At 34.6% G+C, this 27,783-nt stretch overlaps 1 protein-coding gene across 2 annotated transcripts in view; it reads left to right on the top strand.

The window, feature by feature from the left end:
- The window catches only part of SEC63 (SEC63 homolog, protein translocation regulator), a 73,915-nt gene that overhangs the window by 35,843 nt on the left and 10,289 nt on the right, over positions 1–27,783 (top strand). For both annotated transcript variants that reach the window (XM_072831869.1, XM_072831870.1), the window contains 11 exons: positions 449–543; positions 650–782; positions 2,289–2,381; positions 3,784–3,938; positions 5,757–5,904; positions 8,778–8,860; positions 11,584–11,643; positions 11,869–12,042; positions 16,721–16,879; positions 20,926–21,027; positions 24,231–24,329. In XM_072831869.1, coding sequence (XP_072687970.1) covers positions 449–543; positions 650–782; positions 2,289–2,381; positions 3,784–3,938; positions 5,757–5,904; positions 8,778–8,860; positions 11,584–11,643; positions 11,869–12,042; positions 16,721–16,879; positions 20,926–21,027; positions 24,231–24,329 — 1,301 coding nt within the window. The remainder of the gene's footprint in view (positions 1–448; positions 544–649; positions 783–2,288; positions 2,382–3,783; positions 3,939–5,756; positions 5,905–8,777; positions 8,861–11,583; positions 11,644–11,868; positions 12,043–16,720; positions 16,880–20,925; positions 21,028–24,230; positions 24,330–27,783) is intronic.

Below are 27,783 nucleotides of genomic sequence, written 5' to 3' on the forward strand. Positions count from 1 at the left end.
GCTGAGATGTCATGAAGTGAGGAACCCTAAAACTCTTTTTAACTCATTGTTTTTCAGCCCTGTTTAACTATGGAGTCCTGCTTTTTCCACATAATAGCTATATAAATCACATGGGATACTTAATAATTACCTATAGAAAGTTTCTGTGGAACACATGCTTAAGTACAGAAACAGATGCTATTTGAAGTGATTTTAATGCATCCAGTGCTTTGGGACCCTTAATTTGATGAATATGTTTATTTATAGGTAATTTTCTACATATTTAGAAAAGCAAAATGTTTCTTTTTCTTATGAGAGAAATGAGTACTTGTTAGTGGAGTTCAGATGATTTTTAACTTTGTGTGCAAGTGGAAAATTGCCTCAGTTTAGGATTAATGAAGTATTATAGGAGAGGAAATTAATAGGTTAACAATTTATTTACCTTCATATTATTTTTTTGTTTTCTTAGGTCTTATCATGGTTTTGGCTGGAGCCTCTGAATTTGATCCTCAGTATAACAAAGATGCCACAAGCAGACCAACAGATAATATTCTGATACCTCAGGTTAGACCTATCTCCCAGATTCCTTGATACAAGCATATAGGTACTAAAGTTAATGCTTTTTTTAAGTACATATTTTTTATTATTTTATTTATTTTATTTCCTCTAGCTAATCAGAGAAATTGGCAGCATTAATTTAAAGAAGAATGAGCCTCCACTTACCTGTCCGTATAGCCTGAAAGCCAGAGTTCTTTTACTGTCTCATCTTGCTAGAATGAAGATTCCTGAGACCCTTGAAGAAGGTATGGTTCTAATATCTGCAGGGTTTTTTGTTTTTTGTTTTTTTAAAGATTTTATTTATTTATTTTAGAGACCACATGCGAGCTGAGGGGAAGGAGAGGGAAAGAATTTCAGGCAGACTCAGCTGATCATAAGCCTGAGGTGAGGCTCTATCTCATGACTCTGAGATCATGACCTGAGCTGAAACAAGGAGTCATATGCTTGACTAACTGAGCCACCCAGGCACCCCTCTGCAGGGTTTTAATGGTACAAAAGCAATGGGTTTAATTAGACCTCATGGTATAGTGTTTTTTGTCACTGTTCTTTTTTGCTCAACTAATTGCCCAAGGACCTTTTAAAAAGAAATTTTATGCTGCATAATTCACAAATATTTTGAAGATCTAAAAGTAATCGTATTTTGACAAATGTTAAAATTTAGTATTTCAAGGTGAGAGAATACTCTGAGAAATGTTTAGCTAGTTGCAGATATACAGTACTTTCCTAGTGACTTTTAAAAAGATTTTGTAAACTTTTCAGGGAAAGAAAAAATGGATTTCACAGCAGTTATCTCTGTGAACTCCACTACCTCCAGCAGGGGTTGCTGATGAAGGCTTTAATCTTTATTGCAAGCTTCCTAGTGCTTGAAGCCCCCTCTATATGTAAAAGAAAAGCAGTGTTTTGGGACAGTGGTGTTCCCAGGAATGTCATGAATTTGAGTGTCATCATTTCTTCTTTACTTGTATTATTTCATTTGAAGTTTTAAAAGAAAATTATTATCCCTAGGGAATAAATGTTCTTTCTGAATGAGCTCCTCCTCTTCGTTTTTAAAGCCAATAATATAACTAAATGCCTTTGAAAACAAGGCCAGTTGATGCTTAGTAATTGGTGATAAGATAAGATACTTGTGATGGAATGAAGGGTCACTATTTAGGCATTGTTATTGGAGTTGCAAATTAACTAGTAATTCTGATTTTCCTAATGCTCTGTACAGATATAAAGCCACCTCTATTTTTTACCAATTATCTAAGAAAAACAGGGAACAAATTTTTTTTAGGCTGGGTACCAGCTCCAGTCCATGATCTTAATAGCCATTATATGCAGTAAAAATGAATCTGTCTCCCTCTTCCTTCCCCTTTTCCTCCTCCCCCCCTTCTCTTTTTGCATTGAGTTAACATTTATTCCCAATCTTAGTCTTTGAACTTATTCATAGTTACAGAAATTTATGTGCAAAAGAAGATTCTTAAGGTTTTTAAGTATAATAAGATTAGGATTAAGTTTTGAGACTGTTTCTTCTGAAACAATTTATGAAGCACACCACCGTTATATTAAAAATTTGCCTTTGAAACATCTAATCTGAACCGAAGGTTTTCTGACTGATTTTGACAGTACTACTTAGAAGAAACCGTTGCGTTCAACCTGTAAAATTCTGATGTCATATAAATTTAGTATTGGTCTTACACCACAGATGATCAAGGTATTTTAACTATAAGAGTAGAATGATTTGTTGGAGATTTTCCTTTGTTTTGCAGATCAGCAATTTATGTTGAAAAAGTGCCCTGCCCTACTTCAAGAAATGGTTAATGTAATCTGCCAACTAATAATAATGGCTCGGAGCCGTGAAGGTGAGGTAGAAATGTAATTAATTATGTTGTAGTTTTTCTTGCAGGCATATGCAGATTATACTTCATAATTTTTAAGATTTATGAGTACCTACAGTAATTCTGCCTTGTATCTATGTTGAATCAGCTTTCCCACTTTTGTTCATGGTTTTTCTTCTATATTTTCCATTATGTAAAGTCTTTATCACAACTCATGTTTTTGAATTTATTGTTTTATTTTTTGTCATCACTTACTGTTTGTAAAGATTTAAGATACCTTTTCCTTCCTTTGAATATTTTTAGAGTTAGGTTATTCTGTATTTTAACAATGAGTTTGAAATAATTCCTTAAGTGATGTAATAATAATTCATCTGACATGTATTTCACATGAAGGGAAAAAAGAATGAGGAGAAAGAAAAAAAGAATGAGAGAGTTTGTGGTCAATAATGGAAAGGGAGACCCTTAAAGGAGATAATGGTTGTGGTTTTTTGTTACAGCTGATGTCAGTTCTTGGCATGATGTCAGTATGTTATTGATACTGATAAAGTTTTGGGAGATGATGGAAAAATTTTCTGTTAAATCGGTGCTTGTTGCTTGATAATGATGGTTGCATTTGAACATGTTTGTATATTTTTGGTATCTTACAATTTTTTTTTAATTTAAATTTTATGTCGTTAACATACAATGCAGTACCGGTTTCTGGAGTAGAATTCAGTGATTCATCATTTACGTTTAACACCCAGCAGTCAGCATAACAAGTGCTTTCCTCCCATCACCTTTCTAGTCCGTCCTCTACCACATCCTCTCCAATTACCCTCAGTTTGTTCTCTATTGTTAAGAGTCTTTTATGGTTTGCCTCCCTCTCTGTTTTTATTTTATTTTTCCTTCCGTTTCCCTATATTCAGCTGTTTTGTTTCTTAAATTCCACATGTGAGTGAGATCATATGGTATTTGTATTTCTCTGACTTACTTCACTTAGTATAATACATTCTGTCTCTATCCACGTCATTGCAAATGGCAAGAGTTCATTCTTTTTGATGGTTGAGTAATAGTCCATTGTGTATATATGCCACATCTTTCTCCATTCATCAATCAGTGGACATTTGGGCTCTCTCTGTGGTTTGGCTATTGTTGATAATACTGCTATAAACATTGGGGTGCAGATATCCCTTCAGATCACTACATTTGTATCTTTGGGGTAAATACCTGGTAGTGTGATTGCTGGGTGATAGGGTAGTTCTATTTTTAACTTTTTGAGGTATCTCCATACTGGATCTTACAACTTTTGGAGGAAAATCAGCATTATGATCTTAAAACTTGAGGTCTTAAGGATATTCAATGAATCATGTTTTTGTGATGAAGTGTATAGTCCTGAACATATAAAAAGTCCAGCCTTGTTTTTTCTTTTGCTCCTGTTCTTTCTAAGAAAGGGAGTTTCGTGCTCCAACTTTGGCATCCCTAGAAAACTGCATGAAGCTTTCCCAGATGGCTGTGCAGGGCCTTCAGCAGTTTAAGTCTCCCCTTCTGCAGCTCCCTCACATTGAAGAGGACAATCTTAGGAGGGTTTCTAATCATAAAAAGGTAATTCTTTGCTACTTTAAAATCAGCTTTAAGCAGTTTGTCATGTTACTTAAAGGTAACATGAATAAAAAGGATTCTAAAAGTGTTTACTATGAATTTCTTAGGTTTAGAATGTCTTAAACACTAAAACTATCCCTGAAGTGGTTCAATTAGCATTTTCTTGGTTATGGAGATATTTTATATTTTATCTACTCTAAGTGATTTTACTACTTTGAGGGTCAGTGCATTTTAGCAGTTAGAACTATTCTTTATAGTATGTTACCAAAAATAAATGTACAAAGTAAAAATGCACTGTATGCTTTCCAGTCATTTCAGGCCTGGCTTAAAGGTTGGGCAATGGTGTATTGGTTGAATAGGAACAAAAAAATTAAGCTTTCAGAAAATAGTAGATCAAATACAGATGCTTCTAATTTAGATAATGCAATCGATAGTAAAGATCTGATGATGAATCTTAAGATGTGGCAAAAATATGTGTAAATGAAAAAACTGGAGGAAATATAAGAAAAAGCAAATTATAGTTTTTAGATTTTAAACATTACTTTGTATACATTAGACAAAGTGGGCAGAAAATCGACTTTGGATTTGATAATATATTAAGGTAGATGTAAGGTAGTGTGTATTAGAAATTCACATATGAGTTCTCTGTCCTTTCAGGTAATTATATTGCCCTTATAAATTTGTACACATTTTAAATTGAAAACTGTGTAATCAAAAAGTGGGCATTTCACCTGTCTCATGATCTAATCCCTGTCTGTGAAAGTAAAAATTAATAACTAATACCAGATGCCTGGAAATTAACACTCTCCTAAGTATCCTTTTAGGCTAGATGGATATTACTGCAATAACAGACTACTTGCTATATTTAGAAAGTAATAAAAATGAGAATATTGCATCGTTATAAATCTTAAGGATGCAGTTGTACATGGAAATAAATTCCATACTCTTAAGGTTTTTATCATTAAAATTGAAAATATGGATCAGCAAACTGAGCATATCAAAATGACAGTTGTTTTGGTTGGGTCAAGATTCTATGAATATTACTAAGTTTTTTTTTCTCCTGACTTTATTTTTTTCTAAATTAAAAAAATTACCCTGTATTAACTTTGTAATTAAAAAAAAATCCTAAATTTGAATTTCTTTGGATAAAAGGCCATGAAATGCTATAAAGTTGTATCTTTTGCTTTGAAATGTGTATGCAGATCTTCCTCAGCTTACAGTGGGGTACATCCTCATAAAGCCATCGATCGTAAGTTGAAAAAATCCTAAGTCAAAAATGTATTTAATACCCCTAGCCTACCAAACGTCATAGCTTAGCCTAGCCTACCTTAAACATGCTCAGAACACTTACATTAACCTACAGTTGGGCAAAGTCATCTAACACAAAGCCTGTTTTATAATAAAATGTTGAATATCTGTCTCATGTAATTTATTGAATACTATACTGAAAGTGAAAAACAGAATGGTTGTATGGGTACAGAATGGTTGTAAGTGTATGGATTGTTTCTCTTGTGATGCATAGCTGACTGGGAGCTATGGTTCTGACCAGCTGCCCAGCATAATGATAGTATTGTATGAAATATCACTAGTTCTGAAAAAGATCAAAGTTCAGAGTATGGTTTCTACTGAAGGTGTTGCTTTTGCAGCATTGTAAAGTTGAAAAATTGTAAGTAGAACCATTGTAAGTTTGGGACCAAGTGTAATCTTAACATTTTTCTAAAAGTTGTTGGATTTTGTTTTAGTGAAACATGGTAGTTTTGTTTTTGTGAAAAATTCTATGACTTTGGGATTTATTTTCTTTCTCTCTCTTTTAAAATTCAGTACAAAATTAAGACTATTCAGGATTTGGTGAGTTTAAAAGAATCAGATCGTCACAGTCTACTGCACTTCCTTGAAGATGAAAAATATGAAGAGGTTATGGCTGTCCTTGGGAGTTTCCCATATGTGACTATGGATATAAAATCACAGGGTAAGTGGGAGATTTCCCTATTGAACATTTTTTCCTTTTGTTTATGTGGCTTAAGGTTCTCGAACATTTAATATCATAATGTATAATTAGACTTTGCAGAACTACAGTTTACCTGTCAGATTGGCTGTGAATGGACTATTATGATGTATGCTTAATAGTTTGGAGAACACTGATAGAGTCCCACAGAATCTTACTTTGATTATCCTCAGAATGGGATTACGCTTGAGAACCCTCTGTTCTGTAGTTCAGATTTTGGGAATATCTTAATTTTTCAAAGAATGAAAGAGATTTTTAGATGTGCTGAAAGATACTGCAATATATACTGGTAGTGTTAAAGAAATAGCTGCTTAGCTCTAAAATTAATTTTTTAAAAACCCAATTTACTTTAAAAAGCCTTGGAAATGACCATGTTCTATGCCAGATTTCATGTGTTTTTCTCAACCTGTCTCTGCTGCGGTGAAAAAATCGATTTTTCTATCTACAGAATTGCCCTGTAAGTGCCCATTTTAATAGCTGTATAATATCTTATAGTGGGGGCAGAATTAGAGATTATCTGCTCCATTTCTTCATTGGAACTTTATTCTCAGTTTTGATATTTAGTAAGTTCCTGTTAGAACATTCTTGTGAGACCAAGAATACAAGGATGCATTAGGAATGGTATCTGTCTATAAAGAGCTTATGGTCTAGTTGAGGAAATAGGATGTAAACATAGGATCAAAAATAAGGGAACAAGGCAGAGGTTAAGAGAATAACACAGACATTGTGCCATTCGTTCATTCAACAGCTATTGAGTGCCACTCAATTTTTTTTAGGAGGGGTGTTGGGGAAGCAGACAAAGCTTCTGCCTTATTGAGTTTGTATTCTAATGGAATTGAAAAGAGAGAAATGGCTCTCAAAGACTAGGGTATTTGGGAAGTAAGGTAAACTGCAACTGGTTTCAGTTTGGCTGGAGTGTAGGATGCATGGAATGAAACCGGGACTGCTTTGGTGGGGAGTTTGGATTTCCTTGTGATCTCATTGGGAAACTTCATGATGTTTTCATCCCATCGCAGGGTTTTTTTTAAAGATTTTATTTATTTATTTGAGAGAGACAGAGATGGTGAGAGAACATGAGCAGGGAGGAGAGAGAGAAGAAGGATCCCCGCTGAGCAGGGAGCCCTATGTGGGGCTCCATCCTAGGACCCTGGGATCATGACTTGAGCAGGAGGCAGATGCTTAATTGATTGAGCCACCCAGGCACCCCCATTCCATAGCATCTTGTGTAGATAATTTATTGTATTCTCACAGTGCTATCCAAATGTGTAATATGAGTAATACAGTTAATGGAGGGAGAAGAGAAGAATTTGACAAGCAGGAAAGGGACATCTGCATGATCCAGTGCTAGAGATGATGGATCTCTTTCCCATACTGCTTACAGGCTGTATAGAATCTCCTTTAGGCTTTTTCTCCACTTGAAAGCATCACATGACAGATATGGTTATAGCTGTTAATTCACATGCAGTACTCACACACACAAAATTGTGCAGTGTTGATGAATGTGTAGCCCAGATTTAATAGGAAATGATGGACACTTTCAGATTGAAGAAAGGATATTATATCCTTCTTTTATTAATATTATTATTTTTTTCTTTTTTTAGAGAGCGAGCAGTGGTCTGGGGAGGGGTAGAGAGGCGGGGAGGGGCAAAGGGAGAGGGAGAGAGAATCTTAAGCAGACTCCATGTCCAATGCGATCTTCAGACCTTACTAAGATCATGACTTGAGCTGAGATCAAGAGTCGGATACTTAACTGACTGAGCCACCCAGGCAACCCCAGAATATTGTATCCTTCTCAAGGCCCAGCTGTTGCACCTCACAGCCAGTAAAGGAGGTGAAAGCAGTTCTAGTTTGTTGGAGGCTGTTCTTTTCCATCTGGTGGTGTATTAATGTAGGCCAGAACAGAGTATGCTAATCTAAATCTGTATAAAAGAAACATAACAAACTTAGAACATAAGCAGAAATACACAGTGAAAGAACTCTTAAAGATAAAATTTGTAGGAAAGATATGTTTGATTAGTTACACTAATTTTATTTATTAATTTTAACATGAATGTGTGTGTGTGTTTTTTTAAGTTATTTATTCATGAGAGACAGAGAGGCAGAGATACAGGCAGAGGGAGAAGCAGGCTCCCTGCAGGGACCCCAGTGTGGGACTCCATCCCGGGTCTCCAGGATCACGTCCTGGGCTGAAGGTGGCGCTAAACCGCTGAGCCGCCTGGGCTGCCCAACATTAATGTTTATTTTAATGATAAGTTTATTAGTTTTTGGCAATATGTGTAGCAAATGTAGTCTTAATTAAACAATTGCAAAAACATTATGAAAACTTGTTAAGGTGATTTTTAATATAAACAAAACTTTGAAGTTCTTGCCTTAAAAAATAAATTTAATATGGCTTGGAAATACTAGTTCTAATTATTTTATTTCTGACAAGCAGGGTGGCATTGATAATTAAGGTAAAATCTTGTGAATACAAGGTTTACACAATTTAATAGAGTGACAGATTTTTATATCACTATGAAAAAAGTTGGGGTACAATAGTCATCATGTTGTACTTTGTTTTAAAAGACCTGAGTTTGAAACTTGGCAGTGCCAGTATAGCCATTATGTGACCTCAGGCATTTTACTTTAGTTTTGAACCTCACTTTCTTCTTTAAAGTGGAAATAATAATGCTTCATAGAGCTATTTTAAAGATGAAATGAGTATGTTATTGAAGGTAGCTAGTGGAGCGTTTTATATAGTCAAGTTTTTTTTTTTATTAAGGTTAGAATATATTTGAAATGGTGAAGTACCAAATTGAATTTTATTTTTTACTGATTTTTTTACTCTTATTTTACAGTATTGGATGATGAAGATAGCAACAACATCACAGTAGGATCCCTAGTTACAGTGTTGGTTAAATTGACAAGGCAAACAATGGCAGTAAGTAATCTCTTTTTATTTTTATGCTTTAAGAGTTATGTGTTAAAAAGAGTTATGTGTTAAGAGATGAAGGGGAAAAGGAGGTGAAGACTTTCAATTATGGAATAAGTCATGAGACTCAAGGTATAGCATAGGGCATATATATTAGAGTAGTGTTAAAAGGTGATAGAGTATAGTTGTCGAATCACTGTGTTGTACACCTAAGACTAACATAATGTGTGTCAACTATACTTCAAGGAGAAAAAGAGAAAAAAGTTATGTGCTGAAGTTCTTATATTTATTTTCTCACTTTAAGTCACATATTCTCTAAGTCAAAACTATTATAGTGGTAAAATCTAATTTTGCAAGTCCTATTAGCTGTTTTGATACTTTAAATTGATTTTTATAATTTCTTACATTAGGTTTTACATACAAAAACCCTTGGAAAATAGATTAATTCTTCATGTGATGATTTGTTAATTCCCTGTAAAACATTATAATAACAAGGTAATGTGAGCATAGTATTTAAACTCCAAAGTGCTATACAAAGATTAATTACTGATTATTTTTGAGAATTTCATTACCTATTTCTTCTTGGTTAATTCTGAATTTATTCTTAATTTTTTAAATTACAGTGAAAATATTTTTTTCTACTTATATGAAAAATTTATACTACCTGGGAAAAAAATTCAGGCAATGCAGAAAACTATAGGAAGAAATTAAAATCACCTAAAGTCCTGCCACTCTGAGATTATTGATTTTGAAGCTCATCACTTTAGCTATCCTAATGGATGAATACCCATGGGGTTAAATGATGTTTTTACTATCATGGATTCCTTCTCTCACTCATCTCCCTCAGGAAACCCCTTGTCTCAGTCCCAGATGACCAGAATTTAGTCTTGTGTGTATCCTTGCATATCTTTCTCCCCATGCTCATATTTACTGTCTGGGCCTTTATAGTGTATGTATATATATATACACACTGATACTTTTCTCATTCTCTTTCATTAAATTCAGTCACATTGTATATGTTTCCTGTATTTTGTTTTTCTTAGTTTCTATAACATGTGTTACCTCCAAGTCAACTATTACCTCCTAATTTAGAACTATCATTATAACTTGTTTTTAGTTGACTGTTCTATTTTTAAGTCCACATATTCAACTAGTGGTAGATTTTAGTCTATTCTACTCTGAGGTCTGTGAACATCTGCAGGAAACATACTCTGCATGTCCATCTCTAAAACTTTTGGTCAGAAAAGCATACTTTGTAGTAGGATATATCAAATCAAAGATTTTGGTTTTATTAGTAGCAAGTGGTAAGAAAGCATTTGTGTCATGGACTCTGGATTCGGAGTGCCCCCCTAGAAGAAGAGGAAACTCAAAGCCAGTGGCTAGGATTGGCTGTAGAATCCAAATTTGTACTACCTACATGTTTTGGAATTCCAGCCTGAAAAAATGAGCAAAAATGGGCTGTTGACACTTACGGGATAATTGGTAGGGGAAAAAAAAGCAAAATTGCCCTGGAGCAAGGGAAAGAATCAAGCATTTATCTTCAAGTTCTTGTATGAACTGAACTTCAGAGTAACTCAGTATTAGAACCCAGCTAATAAATATAAAAATGAAACAAATGGGGCAGCCCTGGTGGCTCAAGAGGTTTAGTGCCGCCTTCAGCCCAGGGCGTGATCCTGGAGACCCGGGGTCAAGTCATGTCAGGCTCCCTGCATGGAGCCTGCTTCTCCCTCTGCCTGTGTCTCTTCCTCTTTCTCTCTGTGTCTCTCATGAATAAATAAATAAAATCTTAAAAAAAAAAAAAAAAAAAAAAGAAAGAAACAGATGGTAGAATTAGATTAGGGATTGGCAAACTTCCATGAAGGTCCAGTTAGTAAATGTTTTAGGTTTTATAGGCCACATAGTTTCTGTAACAACTGTTGAATTCACAAATGGGCAATGTTGAGTTCCAGTAAAACTTTATTTAAAAACCAGGCAGTGGGCTATAGTTTGTGGACTCCTGAATTAGGCTAACAGTTTAGAGCCTAAATTATTGTTTTTACTTGTTAACTTTAGTAATTAAATTCCAGGGAGATTATTAAACACAGCCAAACATCGCTTATTATCTTTTAGTATAGATTCTAACTGAAATCTCACTAGAATTTAAATCCTAAATTTATGCTTTCTATACTGATCCTAAGTGAATTATATGATAGACGTATCTTTATTTTTATTTTTTATATCTTTAGATTATATGGATTTTCTTGGTGTTCCACCCATTAATTATTTTATTTATTTATATATGTAATTAATTTTTAAAAATTAAAAAAAATGTTTTATTAAGTAAATTCTACCCTCAATATGGTGCTTGAAGTCACAGCCCCAAGATCAAGGGTTGCGCACTCTACTGAGCCAGCCATGTGCCCTTCCATAGTTATTTTAAACTAAGAAATATTTTTGACTTTATAATGAGTTTATATAATCTTAAGTCATGACATTTGTAAATTTAAGTAGACTGTACTTTTTAAAATGTATTCAAGACAGATGTGAGATATTTCAGAAGTTATCTTCTAAAGTGTCATAGTAATTGCTAACTTTGCACACATCATTTAGTAATTGCTACAAGTCTCTTGTTCTCCCCCCCCCAATCAAGTTGTCATCAGTTAAATTTATTGGTCATCTATTTTGAAGATTGCTTTATTTGAAAGATAAATATAGGTTGATAGACTTTATGTTTTTCTTCTCTCTGCCTCTAGGAAGTATTTGAAAAGGAACAGTCAATCTGTGCTGCAGAGGAACAGCCAGCAGAAGATGGGGTAAAACTTGATTTTTCTTACCTATCTTTCCTGGTGAAGGAAATATTTAGTTTTCTGATTCATAGTGTTGTAGGGGAGTAATTCAATTTATGAAAACATTTAGTGTAGCCATTTTCATTTCAAAATTACTCTGACTTCCAAATGAAACTATAGCAATAGTAACTTCAGAGTTCAAAGTAACTTCAAAGTAACTTCAGAGTTTATATGTGTGTTTGTGATTTACAGCAGGGTGATACTAATAAGAACAGAACAAAAGGAGGATGGCAACAGAAGAGCAAAGGACCCAAGAAAACTGCTAAATCAAAAAAAAAGAAGCCTTTAAAAAAAAAACCTACACCTGTGCCCTTACCACAGTCAAAGCAACAGAAACAAAAGCAGGCAAATGGAATTGTTGGGAGTGTAAGTTTATTACTGTTATTATCCTTATTGAGGTATACTTACACTAAAATGTTCAAATCCTATGTGAATGGTTCCTAAAATTTTACATATGTATGCACCCATGATATCCACATTAAGATAGAAAACCTTAGCATCCTAGATAGCTCATTTGTGTCTCTTCTCAGTCAGTGACCCTTCCATCTACCTCCATACTCTACATTTCTGGCTGTTACTACCACAGATTAGTTTTATCTATTCTTAAATTTCACATTAGTAGAAATATGTTTGTCTACTTTCATTTAGCATTATGACTCTGAGATTTATCTGTGTTGTGTGTAGCAGCTGCCCATTCTTTCTGTGTATGTGATACTCCATTTTATGAATAGACTACAATTTAACTGTTCTGTGGTTGGTGGACATTTGGGTTCTTTCTAGTTTTGCCTGTTATTCAATTAAAATGCTGTACTTATTCATATACATGTCATTTTGTGGACATTCATTTTTCTTGGGTATGAACCTAGCAGTGGAATGTTGGGTCATAAAAGAAGTGTACATTTAACTCCATGAAAGAGCCTGTTTTTCCAAAGTTGTGCTATTCTATGTTTCTACAAGCAAAACATGAGTTCAATTGTTCCACATCCTCACTAATGCTTGGTTTTACCATCTTTTTTATTTTAACCACTGTGGTGGATCTGTAGTGGTATCTCTTCTTGTGTGATTTTTATTTGTATTTACCTGATAACAATGATATTGAGCATCTTTTCATATACTTACTGGCCATTTGGATATCCTTTTTCTTTGAGTTGTCTTATGGATTTGTAGGATTCCATTATATATTCTGGATAGGAGTCTTTTTTTACTCTCTTACTGGTAGCTTTTGATGGTACTTAATTTTAAGGAAGTCTTTCATCCATTTTATGGTTAGTGCTTTTGTGTCCTGTTGACACTTATGCCTGTCAAAGAACATGGAGATGTTTTTCTGTTTTCTCCTAGAAGCTATTACTATTTTACATGTTATATTTAGCTCTAGATAACATCTTGAATTAATTATTGCAAATAGTGTGAGATAGGGATTTGGACCACCTATTCTAGCACCATTTATTGACAACATCATCGTTTTCTCAGAATTGCAGTAGTGATTTGTTACCAAAAAAAGTGACCATAATTATATATGTGCAGATCGATTTATGGATTTGCTTGTCCATTCTATTGATTATTTGTTTATTCTTGGGTCAAAACACATTGTCTTAATTATCATGAGTTTATATTAAGTCTTGAAATATGTTAGTATAAGTCCTCAAACTCTTATTTTACTTCTTTAAAATTATCTTGCCTATATTAGGTTTTTTGCATTTCCCTCAACTTATTTATTAATTGTGTGTGTATGTGTGTGTGTGTGTGTTTTAATTTTAGTGCATGGGGGAGGGGCAGAGGGAGAGAGAATCCCAAGCTGAGGGTGGAGCCTGACTCAGGGCTTGATCCCATGACCCTGAGATCATTACTGAAGCCGAAATCAAGAGATGGATGCTTAACTAACTGAGCCACCTGGGCACCCCTCCCTTGACATTTTAAAAATAAGGTTGACCGTTTCCACCAAAAACTGCTGGAGGTTAGATGAGGATTGCCTTGATTCTGTGGTCCAGTGTGGGGAGAATTCACATGTTAACAATATTGAGTCTTTTTTTGAAAGTTTTATTTATTTGAGAGAGAGAGAGAGAGAGAGCACAAGTGGGGGGAGGGGTATGGGAAAGGGAGAAGCAGGTTCCCCATTGAGCAGGGAGCCAGACATAGGGCTCCATCCCAGGACCCTGAGATCATGACCTGAGCCTAAGGCAGACACTTAATAACTGAGCCACCCAGGTGCCCCTCAATATTGAGTATTTTTATTCATAATCATAGTTTATCTTTATTAATTTGTTTTTTTTTTTTTTGAAAGGGAGTTTTGGCAATTGAAGTGGCAGTGGCAAAATGCTGTCACTTTCTTTTTTTTTTAATTTTTTTTTTATCTTTATTAATTTGGATCTTCCTTAATTTTTTCTCAACTGTGTTTTGTAATTTCCCAGTAGCAGAAGTATGGCACCTTTTAGTTAGAAAATACCGTTATGTATTTGATACTTTCTAGAGCTGTTGCATGTAACATTAAAAAAAAGACATCCTTCAGTGTTTATTGCTGGTGCATAGACATAAAATTGCCTTCTAAATATTGACCTGGAGTCTTGAATTGACAATATGGGCATACCTTGTTTTATTGTACTTTAGTTTCTTGCGCTTGGCAGATACTGCATTTTTTTTTTTTTTTTTTTTTTTTTTACAAATTGAAGGTTCGTGGCAACCCTATGTTGAGCAAATCTATTAGCACCATTTTTCCAGCAGCATTTGCTCAGTTTGTGTTTCTGTCACATTTTAGTAATTCCCTCAATTATTTTAAACTTTGTGTTATTATATTCGTTATGGTGATCTGTGATCAGAGATTACAACTCCCTGAAAGCTCATACAGTCATTAGCATTTTTTAGCAATAAAGTATTTTTTAATTAAGGCATGTACTTTAGACGGAATACTGTTTGCACACTTAACATACTACAGTATAGTGTAAACATAACTTATATGTAATGGGAAACAAAGTCATTTGACTTTATTGTGATAATCGCTTTACTGCATTGGTCTGGAACTGAACCTGCAATATCTCCAGGGTATGCCTATAATTCTAACCATTTGTAGGTAGTTTTTAAAAGATTTTCTGGGTATGCAATCATGCCATCTGAGAATAAAGACAGTTTTACTTTTTTCTTTTTAATCTTTTTTGCTTTTTCTTCCTTTCTGTCTTTCTGTATTGGCTGAAACTTTAAGTGTAATGTTGGTTAGGAATGAGGATGGTGGTCACCCTTGTCTTCTTGTTATCTCCAGGAGAAAGGGAACAAACTATTAAGTGTGATGTTAGCTCTAGGATTTTTTTGCAGATCTTCCTTACTAGATTAAGGAAGTGTTCTCTTCTGTTCCCAGTTTGCTGAATTTTATTAAATGCCATTTCTCCATTTGTTGAGGTGATGATGAAATTTTCTCCTTTCTGTAATGTAGTGAATTATGTTGATGTATTTAAACATTTTAAACTATCCTTGCATTCCTGGGACAAATCCATTTTGTCATATTATCCTTTTTCATGTTTATCTGGATTTGCTAATACTTTGTTTAGGATTCCTACATCTGTTTTTATGAGAGAATATTGGTTTGCCATTGTCCTTTCTTGTGGTACCTTTGCCACTTTTTTTTTTTAAGATTTGTATTTATTTATTCATGAAAGACACACGGGGAGAGAGAGAGAGAGAGAGAGAGGCAGAGACATAGGCAGAGGGAGAAGCAGGCTCCATGCAGGGAGCCCGATGTGGGACTTGATCCCGGGTCTCCAGGATCACACCCTGGGCTGAAGGTGGCGCTAAACCGTTGAGCCACCTGGGCTGCCCCCTTTGCCACGTTTTATATCAGGTTTATGCTGGCCTTATTAAGTTGGGGAGTATTCTTTCTTTTTCTTTTTCCTGGAGGAGTTTGTATAAGATTGGGTTTCTTATTTGGAAGAACTATTTAGAGACACCATCTGGGTGTAGGGTTTTTTAAAAGGTTTAGTTATAGAGTCCATTTCTTTAACAAATTCTCCTTTTTTCCTTCTATCAATTTTAGTAAATTATATTTTTCAAGGAATTTGTCCATTTCTTCTAAGTTATCAAAGTTATTGACAAAGTTATTCATAATATTTTTTATTTGTAATATCTTTTGAATCTATAGTAATGTCTCTTTTCTCCCTAATATTGGTAATTTGTATTACCAAATACAAATTCTCAAAAAGAAATACAAATTCTCTTTTCCCTTTGATCAGTTGTGCCTAATAAAAGTCTTTCGGCTTTATTAATCTTTTCAACAAACCAACTTAATGGCTTTAAGTTTCCCTTTGTATATCTGCCTTCTCTTTGATTTTGGGTCTGTATTACATACTTTGACTTTTTTAATACTTAATTTGCTGTTCTTTTTTCTTCTTGAAATGGATTAGTAAATATTTTGTTTGGGATGTTGCCTTTCCTTACTACATTATACTATGTCAGCTATAGAAGACCATATTAATTTCTCAAAGCAGTACTTTTCTATGAGCTTCCCATTTCCTCATCTTAAATAAAATATTTTATATAATTGGGATGCTTGAGTGGCTCAGTTAAGTGTCTGACTCTTGGTTTTAACTCAGGGAGAGCTTTCAGGGTCGTGAGATGGAGCCCTGTGTTCTTGGGCTCCGAGCATAGCAAGAAGTCTGCTTGAGATTCTCTCTTGCTCTACACCTCCCACCCCCATGCAACACTCTCTCAAATAAATAATTGTCTTTAATAAATAAATGTATGTATATATATGTGTGTGCATATATAATATAATTGGTGTTTTGAAAGTTGTGCCATGTTGCCATTGTGTAGTATACTTTGCAAATAAAGATGTTTTGCAAACGTGAAAAATGATTAACAATGGACAAATAAGCTAAATGTTAAAGTCTTTAGTCTGAGTACCACATGTTTACAAATAAGTGCGTTTTTAATTCTCTAAAATTATGTGTGAATAGTAAAATTATAATCTTGAGCTAATTTAATTATAATGGCAATAAGTTAGCTTCAGGGACTTAGAATTCACTGAGATATTCAGAACTTTTGTGTTTGCTTTTTCTTTTAGGAAGCTACGGTAAAGGAAGATGAAGAAGAAGTTTCTGACAAAGGCAGTGATTCTGAAGAAGAAGAAACCAATAGAGAATCCCAAAGTGAAAAAGATGATGGTAGTGACAGAGACTCTGATAGAGAGCAAGATGAAAAACAAAACAAAGATGATGAAGCAGTAAGAATTATAGGTTTAAATAATAGTAATTATATACCTCTGTTTTGATTTTTGTTTTTTTTTTTTTATTTACTTGTTTGTCTTAATACCAATATATGTTATAATCTTATTTTGTAAGAATATGTGGGATGGTGGCCAAAATTATAAAGAAAAATAGTTTCCAACAAGGATTAGACCTCTTAATTTTCTTAAATATTAAATTGCTATTAGTATAGGATGTAGATTTGAGGTAAAGTCAGTTTGGTATCTTACAGTAGTTTTTAGCATTAAAGTTGAGTCTGCAAATGAATTAGGAAAGGTGGATTATGGCCTAACCAGTTACTTAGAAGAATCTTTCAGAAGTTCCAGGTAATACTTAAAGAAACCTCACTGTGGACTTGAATGACAAGAGGTTGGTTAAGGGGAAGATAACATTTACAGAATGCCACCTTGTTTCAAGAGATATGTGAAACATTAAGGAAAGGAGGAGTCTCTAAGGAACTTACTAGATGGTGAGGGTAGAGAGAGTTGAAAAAAATCTCATAGTATGGCATTAAGTTATACCTGGTTTATGGTTGGGTTCTAGAAAAGAGGACTTGGTGGACAAATAATGGGTCCTGAGAGGCTTACTGCAAATGAACTGTAAGCTGATCAGCAATTCCTTTATGTTTGTGGTGTTCTGTTCTTTCTGATTGGGCCATTGACCTTAAAAGTTACCCCTGAATAACCTGTTAGACACAGGTTGAGGCCAGAAAGAGAATAAAAAAGTAAAGGGCAAAGAATAAAAGTATAAGGAACGGCAGCCATACCTTGGAGATATTACAGGCTTAGTACACACACAATGAAACTAGCATTGCAATAAAGCAAATAAAACAAATTTTTTGGTTTCTTAGTGGATGTAAGTTATGTTTACACTATATTGTAGTGTAGTCTATAGAGTGTGCAATAGCATTGTCTCAAATAATATTCATGCCTTAATTAGAACATTCTTTATTGCTAAAAAATGCTAACCATCATCTGAGCTTTCAGTGAGTTAAACCTTTTTGCTGGTGGAAGCTCTTGCCTAAGTGTTGTTGGCTGCTAATTCTTTAGGGTTTTTAAAATGAGATGACAAAAAAGTTTACTGCATTGATTGTTCCTTTCACAAATGATTTCTCTGTAGCATTAGATGCTGTTTGATAGTATTTCACCCAGAGTAGAACTTCTTTCAGAATTGGAGTCAGACCTCTCAAACCCTGCCACTGGTTTGTCAGTTAAGTTTTTACAATATTTTAAATCCTATGTTGTCATTTCAACAGTCTGGACAGCATGTTCACCAGGAGTGAATTCCATTTCAGGAAGTGACTTTCTTTGCTCATCCATCAGAAACAGCTCCTTATATGCCCATGTTTTCTCATGAGGTTGCAGCAATTCAGTCATATCTTCAGGCACCTTTCTAATTTTAGATCTCTTGCTGTTTCTACCACATCTGCAATTACTTCCCCCAGTGGAGTCTTGAACCCCTCCAAGTAATCTGTGAGGGTTGGAATCAGCCTCTTCCAAACTTCTGTGAATCCTGATATTTTGACCTCTTCCCATGAATCATAAATGTTTAAATATATATATATATATATATATATATATATATATATATATATATATTTCTTAATGGCACATAAAAGGGTGAATCAGAAGATTTTCAATACACTTTGCCCAGATCCACCAGAGAAGTCACTCACTATCTGTGGCAGCTATCACTTTAAAAAATATATTTCTAAACTAGTAAGACTTGAAAGTGATAATTACTCCTTGATCCATTTGCTGCAGAATGGATGTGTTAGTAGGCATGAAAACATTAATTTTATTCTGCATCTCCATCAGAGCTCTTGGGTGACCAGGTGCATTGTCAGTGAGCAGTAATATTTTGAAAGGATTTTTTTTTTTTTTTTGAGTAATCTGTCTCAACACTGGGCTTAAAATATTCAGTTAACCATGTTGTAAACAGATGTGTTGTCATTCAGGCTTTGTTGTTCCATTTAGAGAGCACATGCAGAGTAGATTTAGCATAATTCTTAAGGGCCTTAGGATTTTCAGAATGGTGAGTATTGGCTTCAACTGAACATTACCAGCTGCATTAGCTCCTAAGAGGAGAGTCCGCCTGTCTTTCAAAGCCCAGGCATTGACTTCTGTCTAGCTGTGAAAGTCTTAGATGGCATCTTCTTCCAGTATAAGGCTGTTTTGTCAGCATTGAAAATCTGTTATTTAGTGTAGCCATCTTCATTAATTATCCTAGCTGGGTCTTGTGGATAGTTTGCTGCAGCTTCTTCACTAGCACTTGCTGCTTCACCTTCCATTATGTTATGGATACAGTTTCTTTCCTTAAACCTCATGAACCAACCTTTGCTAGCTTCAAATTATTCTTCTGCAGCTTCCTCGCCTCTTGTAGCCTTGATAGAATTGAAGAGGCAGGTCCTTGCTCTGGATTAAGACTTGGCTTAAAGAATTATTGTGGCTGGTTTGATCTTCTCTCCAGACCACTAAAACTTTCTCCATATGAGCAATAAGGTTGTTTTGCATTTTTACCATTCGTGTGTTCACTGGAGTAGCACTTTCAATTTCCTTCAAGAATTTTTCCTGTGCATTCACAACTCGGCTAACTGTTTGGCACAAGAGGCCTACCTTTCGGCCTATTTGGCCTTTCAACTTATCTCCTTCATTAAGCTTAAACATTTCTAGCTTTTGATTTAAAGTGAGAGACATGCAGCTCTTCCTTTTACTTGACCATTTAGAGGTCATTGTAGGATTATTAATTGGCCTAATTTCAATATTGTGTCTCAGGGAAGCCCCAGGAGAGGGGAAGAGATAGAGGAACAACCCATTGATGGGTCAGAATGCTCGTTTATTGATTAAATTTGCCATCTTATGTGGACATGGTTCGTGGTGCCCCAAAACAACTATTAAAGTACGTCAAAGATAAATGATCACAGATTACCATAACAAATATAATGAAGTTTAAAATGTAGCAGGAATTACCAAAATGTAACACGGAGACATGATGTGAGCAAATAAATGCTGTTGGAGAAATGGCAATAATAGACTTGCTTGACACAGGGTTGCCACAAACCTTCAATTTGTGAAAGCCACGATATTTGGAAAGCATGAATGTGCAAAGTGCAATTAAATGAGGTATGCCTGTAATGTACCTGCCCTTGAGAATGGTGGGGAAAAATGAGGATGACTTTTTAGCAGTTGCTGGCCCTCGACTGGTTTTGTACTTTGGGAATTAAATTGATTGCCAAGAAATTAAAGCCTATTAAAGGAAATTATTTCCCCAGCCGCACTTTGAGAAGTTGACATATTACTTTCTGAGTATAGTATTAGGATTATAGAGGTGACAGACTAGTTTCTTTAGATACCAAAAATACATTCATTCAGTTGTCAAATAATTATACAAACAGTTATTCATTATCTGTCACATTGCAAGCACTATGTTAGATGAGAGGAATGCAAGCCAAATGTAAAACAGTTTCTGCCCTTGCATGATATACAGTAGGCTAGTGGGGAAGGCAGACTTGTAAATAAAACATTAATGTACAAAAGAGATTATGCACATTTTGTGCAAGGTACAGTGAAAGCACAAAGGAGTGAGTGGTCAGCTCACTTGAGGGAAATTTCTGGTATTCAAGAGTTCGTGGTTTAGGCTTTAGTGGCTCCCGAAGGAATAGTAATAGAAATTTGCCAGATTAGAGAAAGAAAGAGAAAACAAAAATCCAGACATGAAGTGAGATAGCTTTGTGAGTTCAGAGAAGTCAAGGTAGTTTGAATTGACAAGAATGGAAAGTGCAAAAAGATAGGCAGTGGCAGTAGATTGGAAAGATTGGCCCAGGTCAGATCATGACTGTGTAGTTCATGCTAAAGGGCTTAGATTTGATTTATGAAATGTTGCATTGTAGGTTTTGAGCAGGGAAATGATCAGGTTTGTGGAACTGAACTCTGTGGTAGTTAGCATTGTTAGGAATAATAGTTAGAAGATGAAAACTTCATTAAAAACATACTTGATTTCAAATGTTTGATTTTTGCTTTACTAGGAGTGGCAAGAATTACAACAAAGTATACAGCGGAAGGAGAGAGCTCTACTGGAAACCAAATCAAAGATAACACATCCTGTTTATAGTCTTTACTTTCCTGAGGTGAGTTATTCATGCCTCAATGTTTTCCTTATCCATTTACTTTCTCTTTGGGGATTTTTCATATGCCCTTTATCCCTCTTTGGTGTACACTGGCTTAAATGTGCTAAAGATGGTCTGTTCTTGATAGGCAACATTTTGAAGGATACATTTCAGTATGAATTAAATTTAGTGAACGTGGTATTTATTGAGAGGATTGTTAACTTTTTAAGTATTTCTATAGTTTTCTGGGTTTTGTCTTTTTCATGCCTGGATTACTGAAGGTTGTGCTGAATAATAATTTCTCTTTAGCAGTTCAGGCAGTCTTTCAGACAAATGTGTATTTTGTCCTCATCCTAGGACTACATGGGTTTTGTGAATCTGTCACTTCTATCAAATTTTAAAAAGGATTTTAAAAGTGCTTAAATTTTTCCCATGGGTTTTCTCTGATGGTCCTATACTGGCCACCTGGAGCCACTACACTTGCTCTGGCCTTAGTAATTTCCCCAGTCCATGGCTGTGGGACCAGCTAAGTTCAAGTAGGAGTTGAGAGTGACTGAACCCCAAGTTCAGGACAGATCAGTGATGTTTGTTCTCTTGTCCTTGTTTAGTTTGTGGCTGTGGCCTGCTCAACTTTCGATCTCCTTGAGTTTTTTGTCTTTCAAATGAATTTGGGATTTGCATGACGTTTTGCTTTTGCCATGACTCTGTCTATGGCCAGGGGTCAAGAACTGGTTGCCTCTTAGTTCAGTGATGCTGCTCCACAGACTGCCTCTGAGCTTTGCCATAGAACCTTCTGCTCAGCACTCATGTTTGGCAGGTGATTTCATGTATAAATCTGCTTTCTGCTTTAGAATGTCAATCCAGAGTTGCTGGGGGCTGCTGAAGGCAAATTCCCAAGTAATTTGGCTTTCCTAATAATAAATGAATGGCTCTGCACAGACTGTTGTTTTGACTTGGAAAGAAGTCAGCCTAGGATTCCATGTTAATACGCTCGCTGATCTTCTGGCATGTCCTGAGCTTTAGCCCATCTGGTAAAGGCACTTTGCCCATTGCGGTGGTAGCTTGCCAGCCCCAGGGCTCCCGAAATCAAGCAAGTAGATCCACTCATTGATTGGTTTTAAAAGTGCCATGGGATATTATAAGCTGTATAATTTGTACCCTTTTAATAGTTCATTTTAGTCTATGCTTAGTTAATAAGCAAAACATCCATTCACTGCCTTAGAACATGTTAACCTTGAAAACGCTTTTTTCTAACTTAAGTTACAACTACACTGTAAACATCTCAATGTACCATTTATTAGATAAATTTAGTTAGGATTTTCCTAACATTTACCTACCTTCCCGTGTACCTACCGAACTATCCTAACAACCAGACTACCCGCTTAAATTGCTTGAAGCTTTATGATTGTAATTGACCTATATGTTACTGAAACTCATTCATTATACTTAATGTGTTAAGAATGGAAGGATTCTCACATAACAGAAAAACTGTTGTGTTGAAGGTGCAAATAGCTCATGCTAGAACATCTTTTCCACTTCCACCATGTGCATCAAAGAGTCTAGGCACAGGTACGTTGCTATGGATTGATATTCACCAGTTTCTTAATAAATATTCTTGAATGAATCTCATTTTAATCAAATAATCTGGGAGAGAAGAGGGAAAGGCATTCTTTTGGTGGAGAGATAAAGAAGAATTGCACATTCTTGAGCATATCCCTGTGCTGCTTACATTATGTATATGTTCTGGTAATGAGATTTTTGACAGTGAACTGCCAGAACCACTTAAATGATCGATGTGTCTACCTTATTTCATTAACAATCATGATTTTCATTTATCACACTCAATATGTTAGACATTCCAACATATCTTTTGCTTGTATTATCTCCGTTCATCTTCATAACACAGCCTGAGGTAGACACTCAATCATTTAACAGAGAAGAAAAGCGAGGTTTAGAGAAATGAAACAGTCTGTGTGGCTTTTAAACAGGCATCAGCAAACCGCAGCCTGCAGACAAGTCTGCCTCCTTACCTGTTTTTTGAATGAAGTTTTATTGGGGCACAGTCACACTCATTCTTTTCATGTTACCATTGGCAGAGTTGAGTAGTTGTGACTCAGACTCTGGCCCACTTTGAGTCCATTATGTCTTTACCTGCTTTGTGTGTACAAGACACATATAGACAAACATGCATACATACACCTATTGTGGTAATCCATCTTGGGTTAAGCAGAAGTTGCTTAACTTAAATTGTGATTTATTTGTACTTGTGATTTATTTATTCTGCTTATTAATGTTGTTGTAGTTCTTTGTAGTTTACAAGAGTTTTTTTTTAGTTGACCTTAGTGTAGCATTCTTAGAAAGATGATCAAATTTTAATGTCTTGTGGTTAAAATAAAATAGAAAGTGCAAGTGATTTGGCTTAAAAAGACCTTTTCCTTTTTTAGCCCCAAAAAAGCCGTTTTAGAAAGCTATCTTCCCTGATCAGTTCTTAAGCAGTAGATACCAAGATATGACTTAATAGTTACTGATGTGTCCTGTACAGCCATGCTCACTGATCACACTGAAATTTGGTGCTTCCAGACTACTTGGGCTTCTGTTTTGGGGGCTTTATAAAAAAAGCTCTTCTATCTCTTTTCAGTTCTTCCAGTTGTCATTGCAGTTCTTCCTGCATTTTGACAATTTCTTTACTGAGCTCTTTTTCTATTCCTAATCTTTTATGAGGTACAACTAGAAATACTATACTTCTAAAATCATGTGGAGTGGAATCTGAGATGCTTTCTTATGAGTAGTAAGTTTCAATGATTTCTGATTTGGTTGCCCGAGTCCCTTCCACTCCTACTTTCTGGCTTTTGCTTATTACTAGGTAAGATTACTAAGATTATTTGTTAGATGTTATTGTAGTAGCTTATAATGTTTTATTTTTTAGACTATCTTTTATTTAAGATTAGTACAGGGGTTTTTAATACAGAGGCCCATCATTAGGATTTCTTTAAGGGGCCATTTAAGACCCCAAAATTACATACAGAATTCTTTTGGACAATAGATCTACAAATGGTTAAGAACGATTTATTCATTCAGTAAATATTGAATATTTTGTACCAGGCACTGTATCTGTGCTAGAAATACTTTAATGATAAAACCAGAACAATGCCTCTAAAAGAAGACAAGGCAAAACAATTATCTAATTCTTTCTGATAACACACACTCTTTTTTTTTCTTTGCAGGAAAAACAAGAATGGTGGTGGCTTTATATTGCAGATAGGAAGGAACAGACATTAATATCTATGCCATATCATGTGTGTACACTAAAAGATACAGAAGAGGTAATTATCCAACAACATTATTTCCGTTTTTACAAATGTATGGTGTCTCACCATCATGCTGCTTCATAAAGTCTGTTTTAGAAATCAGTTTATCATATTTTGCTTATTGTTTTTTTTGTTAAGACACATTTTATAACTTTTCTCTGCGTCTTTTTTTGGGCTGGTAGCTGATTGGAAATTTATACAGTATTGTTAAAGGCAGGCAACTTGATCAGTCCTAAAAACTTGTTTTCAACTTATTTTTGGGAGTTTTCACTGTTAATGTCTAAGAATATATGCTTTTTGTTTTGTTGTCCAGAATTTAATTATATTTTACAAAAATTTATGATTTTTACCTTCATTGGATTAGTGCTAAGATAAATGTCTTTGGTCTTAAAAACAAAGTTAATAACTGGTAATTAGGGACACCTGGGTGGCTCAGTGGTTGAGTGTCTACCTTTGGCTCAGGTTGTGACCCCAGGGTCCTGGGATCAAGTCCCACACATCGGGCTCCTAGCAGGGAGTTTGCTTCTTCCTCTGCCTATGTCTCTGCCTCTCTCTCTTTGTCTCTCATGAATAAATAAATTTACAAATCTTTTGAAAAAAATGGTAATTAAGTTTTTAGAGTGGAATTTTTAAATATGTGGCATTATTCATTGTTGATGACATCACTAATACATCATTGCGATGAACATATTTTGTCCTTGGGAACTCCTTTCTGTTTTCTTGTTTTCTTCATGCTACTTTTCTAGAAAGAAGATTCTTTCTGCCTGGACTTGGTAGACAAGAGCAAGGTTTTTTTTTGAATATCAAGATAGTTCTATGATGTTGATTTTTAATCCAAAAAGTATTTTTCCAACTTTATAAGCGAGTAGTAAATACATGAATAGTTTGTTTTTGTTTATTTGACACCTAGAGCTAAAGTAAGGGTATTTCTTGGATAGAGCAGTTCTATTTTTTTTTAATTTAAGTTTTACTTATTTTTGAATAGATAATATATTCCTCTAGTTAATATTTCAGAAGATATACAAAAGCGCACCCACTGAAACATCCCTGTCTCTCAGTCACCCATTTCCTTTCCTAGAGGCCATCAATATTATCAAATTTTTATGTATTCTTCATGTGATACTGTATGTAAATTATGAGCAAATACATATGCATATTTTCTCCAGTATTGCATATAAATAGCATACACCTTCCCTTTTTCTCTCAGTGATATAACTTGGAATTTGTTCCAAGTTAACTACAGAAAAACCTTCCTCATTTGTTTTTGCAGCTGCATAATACTCTTTTGAGTGGTTTATTTTTTATGTAGCACTCTACCATTTAATAGACTTAAAAATTACTTCTTTTGCTTCAGTAAATAAGTTCATATGTCATTTTGCTCTTGTATAAACATACAGGATTAATTCATTGAGGTAGAATTAGTGAATCAGAGGCTGTGTATACACTGTAGTTTTGTTAGATGTATGCTAGATATTTATTTCTCCATAAGGAGAATGAATGTTTAAGAATGCCCTTTATTTCTCAATGTGTCAGACATTTTGAGTGTCACTGCTGATCAGAAAGGTGAAAATGGCATCTTAGTGTTATTTTTTCCTTCTGATCTTTTATTTTAAAAAGTTTCAAGCCTATAGAAATGTTGCAAGCACACGATCATGAGCTCCATCATAAGATCCTTCATCTACACTGATGAATTAACATTTTCTCTTATATTTAAGATAGTTTAATATTTTTCTCTACATGATATCTATAACATCATAAAATTATAACCCTAAATATTTGACACGTATCTCATAAGAACAAGGGCCATCTCCTGCATAAGCACAATAAAATTACTATATTTAGGAGAGTTAGCATTGATATGGTGTTCATCTAATAATGCAATCCATATTCAGATTTCCTTAAATATTTCACTAACATATGTTACAATTTTTATTTATTTTTAAAGATTTTATTTATTCATGAAAGACACAGAGAGAGAGGCAGAGACATATGCAGAGGGAGAAGCAGGCTCCCTATGGAGAGCCTGATGTAGGACTCAACCCCAGAACCCTGGGATCATGACCTGAGCCAAAGGTAGACACTCAACCACTGAGCCACCCAGGTGCTTCTTGTTTTGCTTTTAAACTCAAGGATCATACATTGCATTTGGTTCTCATTCCTCTTTATTCTAGAACTCTTTTTGGCATTTTTGTTTTTAAATTTTTCATGCCATCATTTTTGAAAAGTCCAGGCAAAATATTTTGTAGAATATCCCTCAGTTTTAATTTGTCTCATTGATTACTCGTGATTATATTCATCTTAAATATTTTTGGCAAAAATACTACATAAGTGATATAATCTTAGTTGGTTGCATTGGGGCACATTATATCAGTTTGCCCCACATGCCATGGTTGAACATTTAATTAAGGCTTCTCTCTACTCTAGAACATATTTTTTTCCTCTAATCTTTGGGGTAATACTTGGGCACTATGTTAATATCTTGTTCTCTAATAGTCTTTTACCCATTCATTTTATTATACATTGATGATTCTTGCCTGAATCACTTTTTACTATGCTAATTATTCTCGTAATGTCAGTTTTGTATCTCTCTTAAGAGTGAAACTGAACATCTTTCAGTGTATTTGAATTGTACTTTTTTGTGTGTCTGTGACTATTTTTCATTTTTGTTGGGTTATTGATGTTTCAGTTGTTTGGAGGAATTCTTGTTTTAAATATTATATCCCGTTGTGATATTTTTTGCAAATATTCTCCCCAATTTGTTTTACTATTATGGTTGTTTTTACCAAGCAAAAATACAAATATTTATTCATTTACTTGGTGTATTTTTGATAATGTGATTAGATTTCTTCTTTTATAATTTCTGGGTTTTGTGGTGTACTTAGGTCAAACTGTGAGATTAATTTTTTAAAAATGATATTTCCATGAATTTTCTAGTTTGTTTTTTCTAGTTTGTTTTAGTAATCTTACCTACAAAAATCTAAATTTTGGAGATTGGAGGCAGATCACCAGAACATCAAAATGCCATCTTAATAATTTATCCTTCCTTTAAGTGGAATTGAAACTTTTTCTTTAATCATCTGGTGCTCATCACAATTGCACTTCTTAATCCCCATCACCATTTTCACCCATTCCCTGCTCACCTCCCCTCTGGTAACCCTTGGTTCTCTATAGTTGAGAGTCTGTTTCTTTGTTTCTCTCTCTCTCTCTCTTTTTTTTCTTTATCTCCTTTGCTCATTTGTTTTGTTCCTTAAATTTCACATATGAGTGAAATCTTACAGTGTTTGACTTAGTTCACTTAGCATTATACTCTCTAGCTTTTCATTGCAAATGGCAAGATTTCATTCTTTTTTTATGGCTAATAGTCCATTGTTTGTATATACCACATCTAAGGTCATCCATCAGTTGGTGGATGTTTGATCTGCTTCCATAATTTGCCTATTGTAAATAAGGCTGCTATAAATATAGGGAT

This window comes from Canis lupus, chromosome 7, assembly GCF_048164855.1.
Source record: "Canis lupus baileyi chromosome 7, mCanLup2.hap1, whole genome shotgun sequence".
Lineage (NCBI taxonomy): Eukaryota > Metazoa > Chordata > Mammalia > Carnivora > Canidae > Canis > Canis lupus.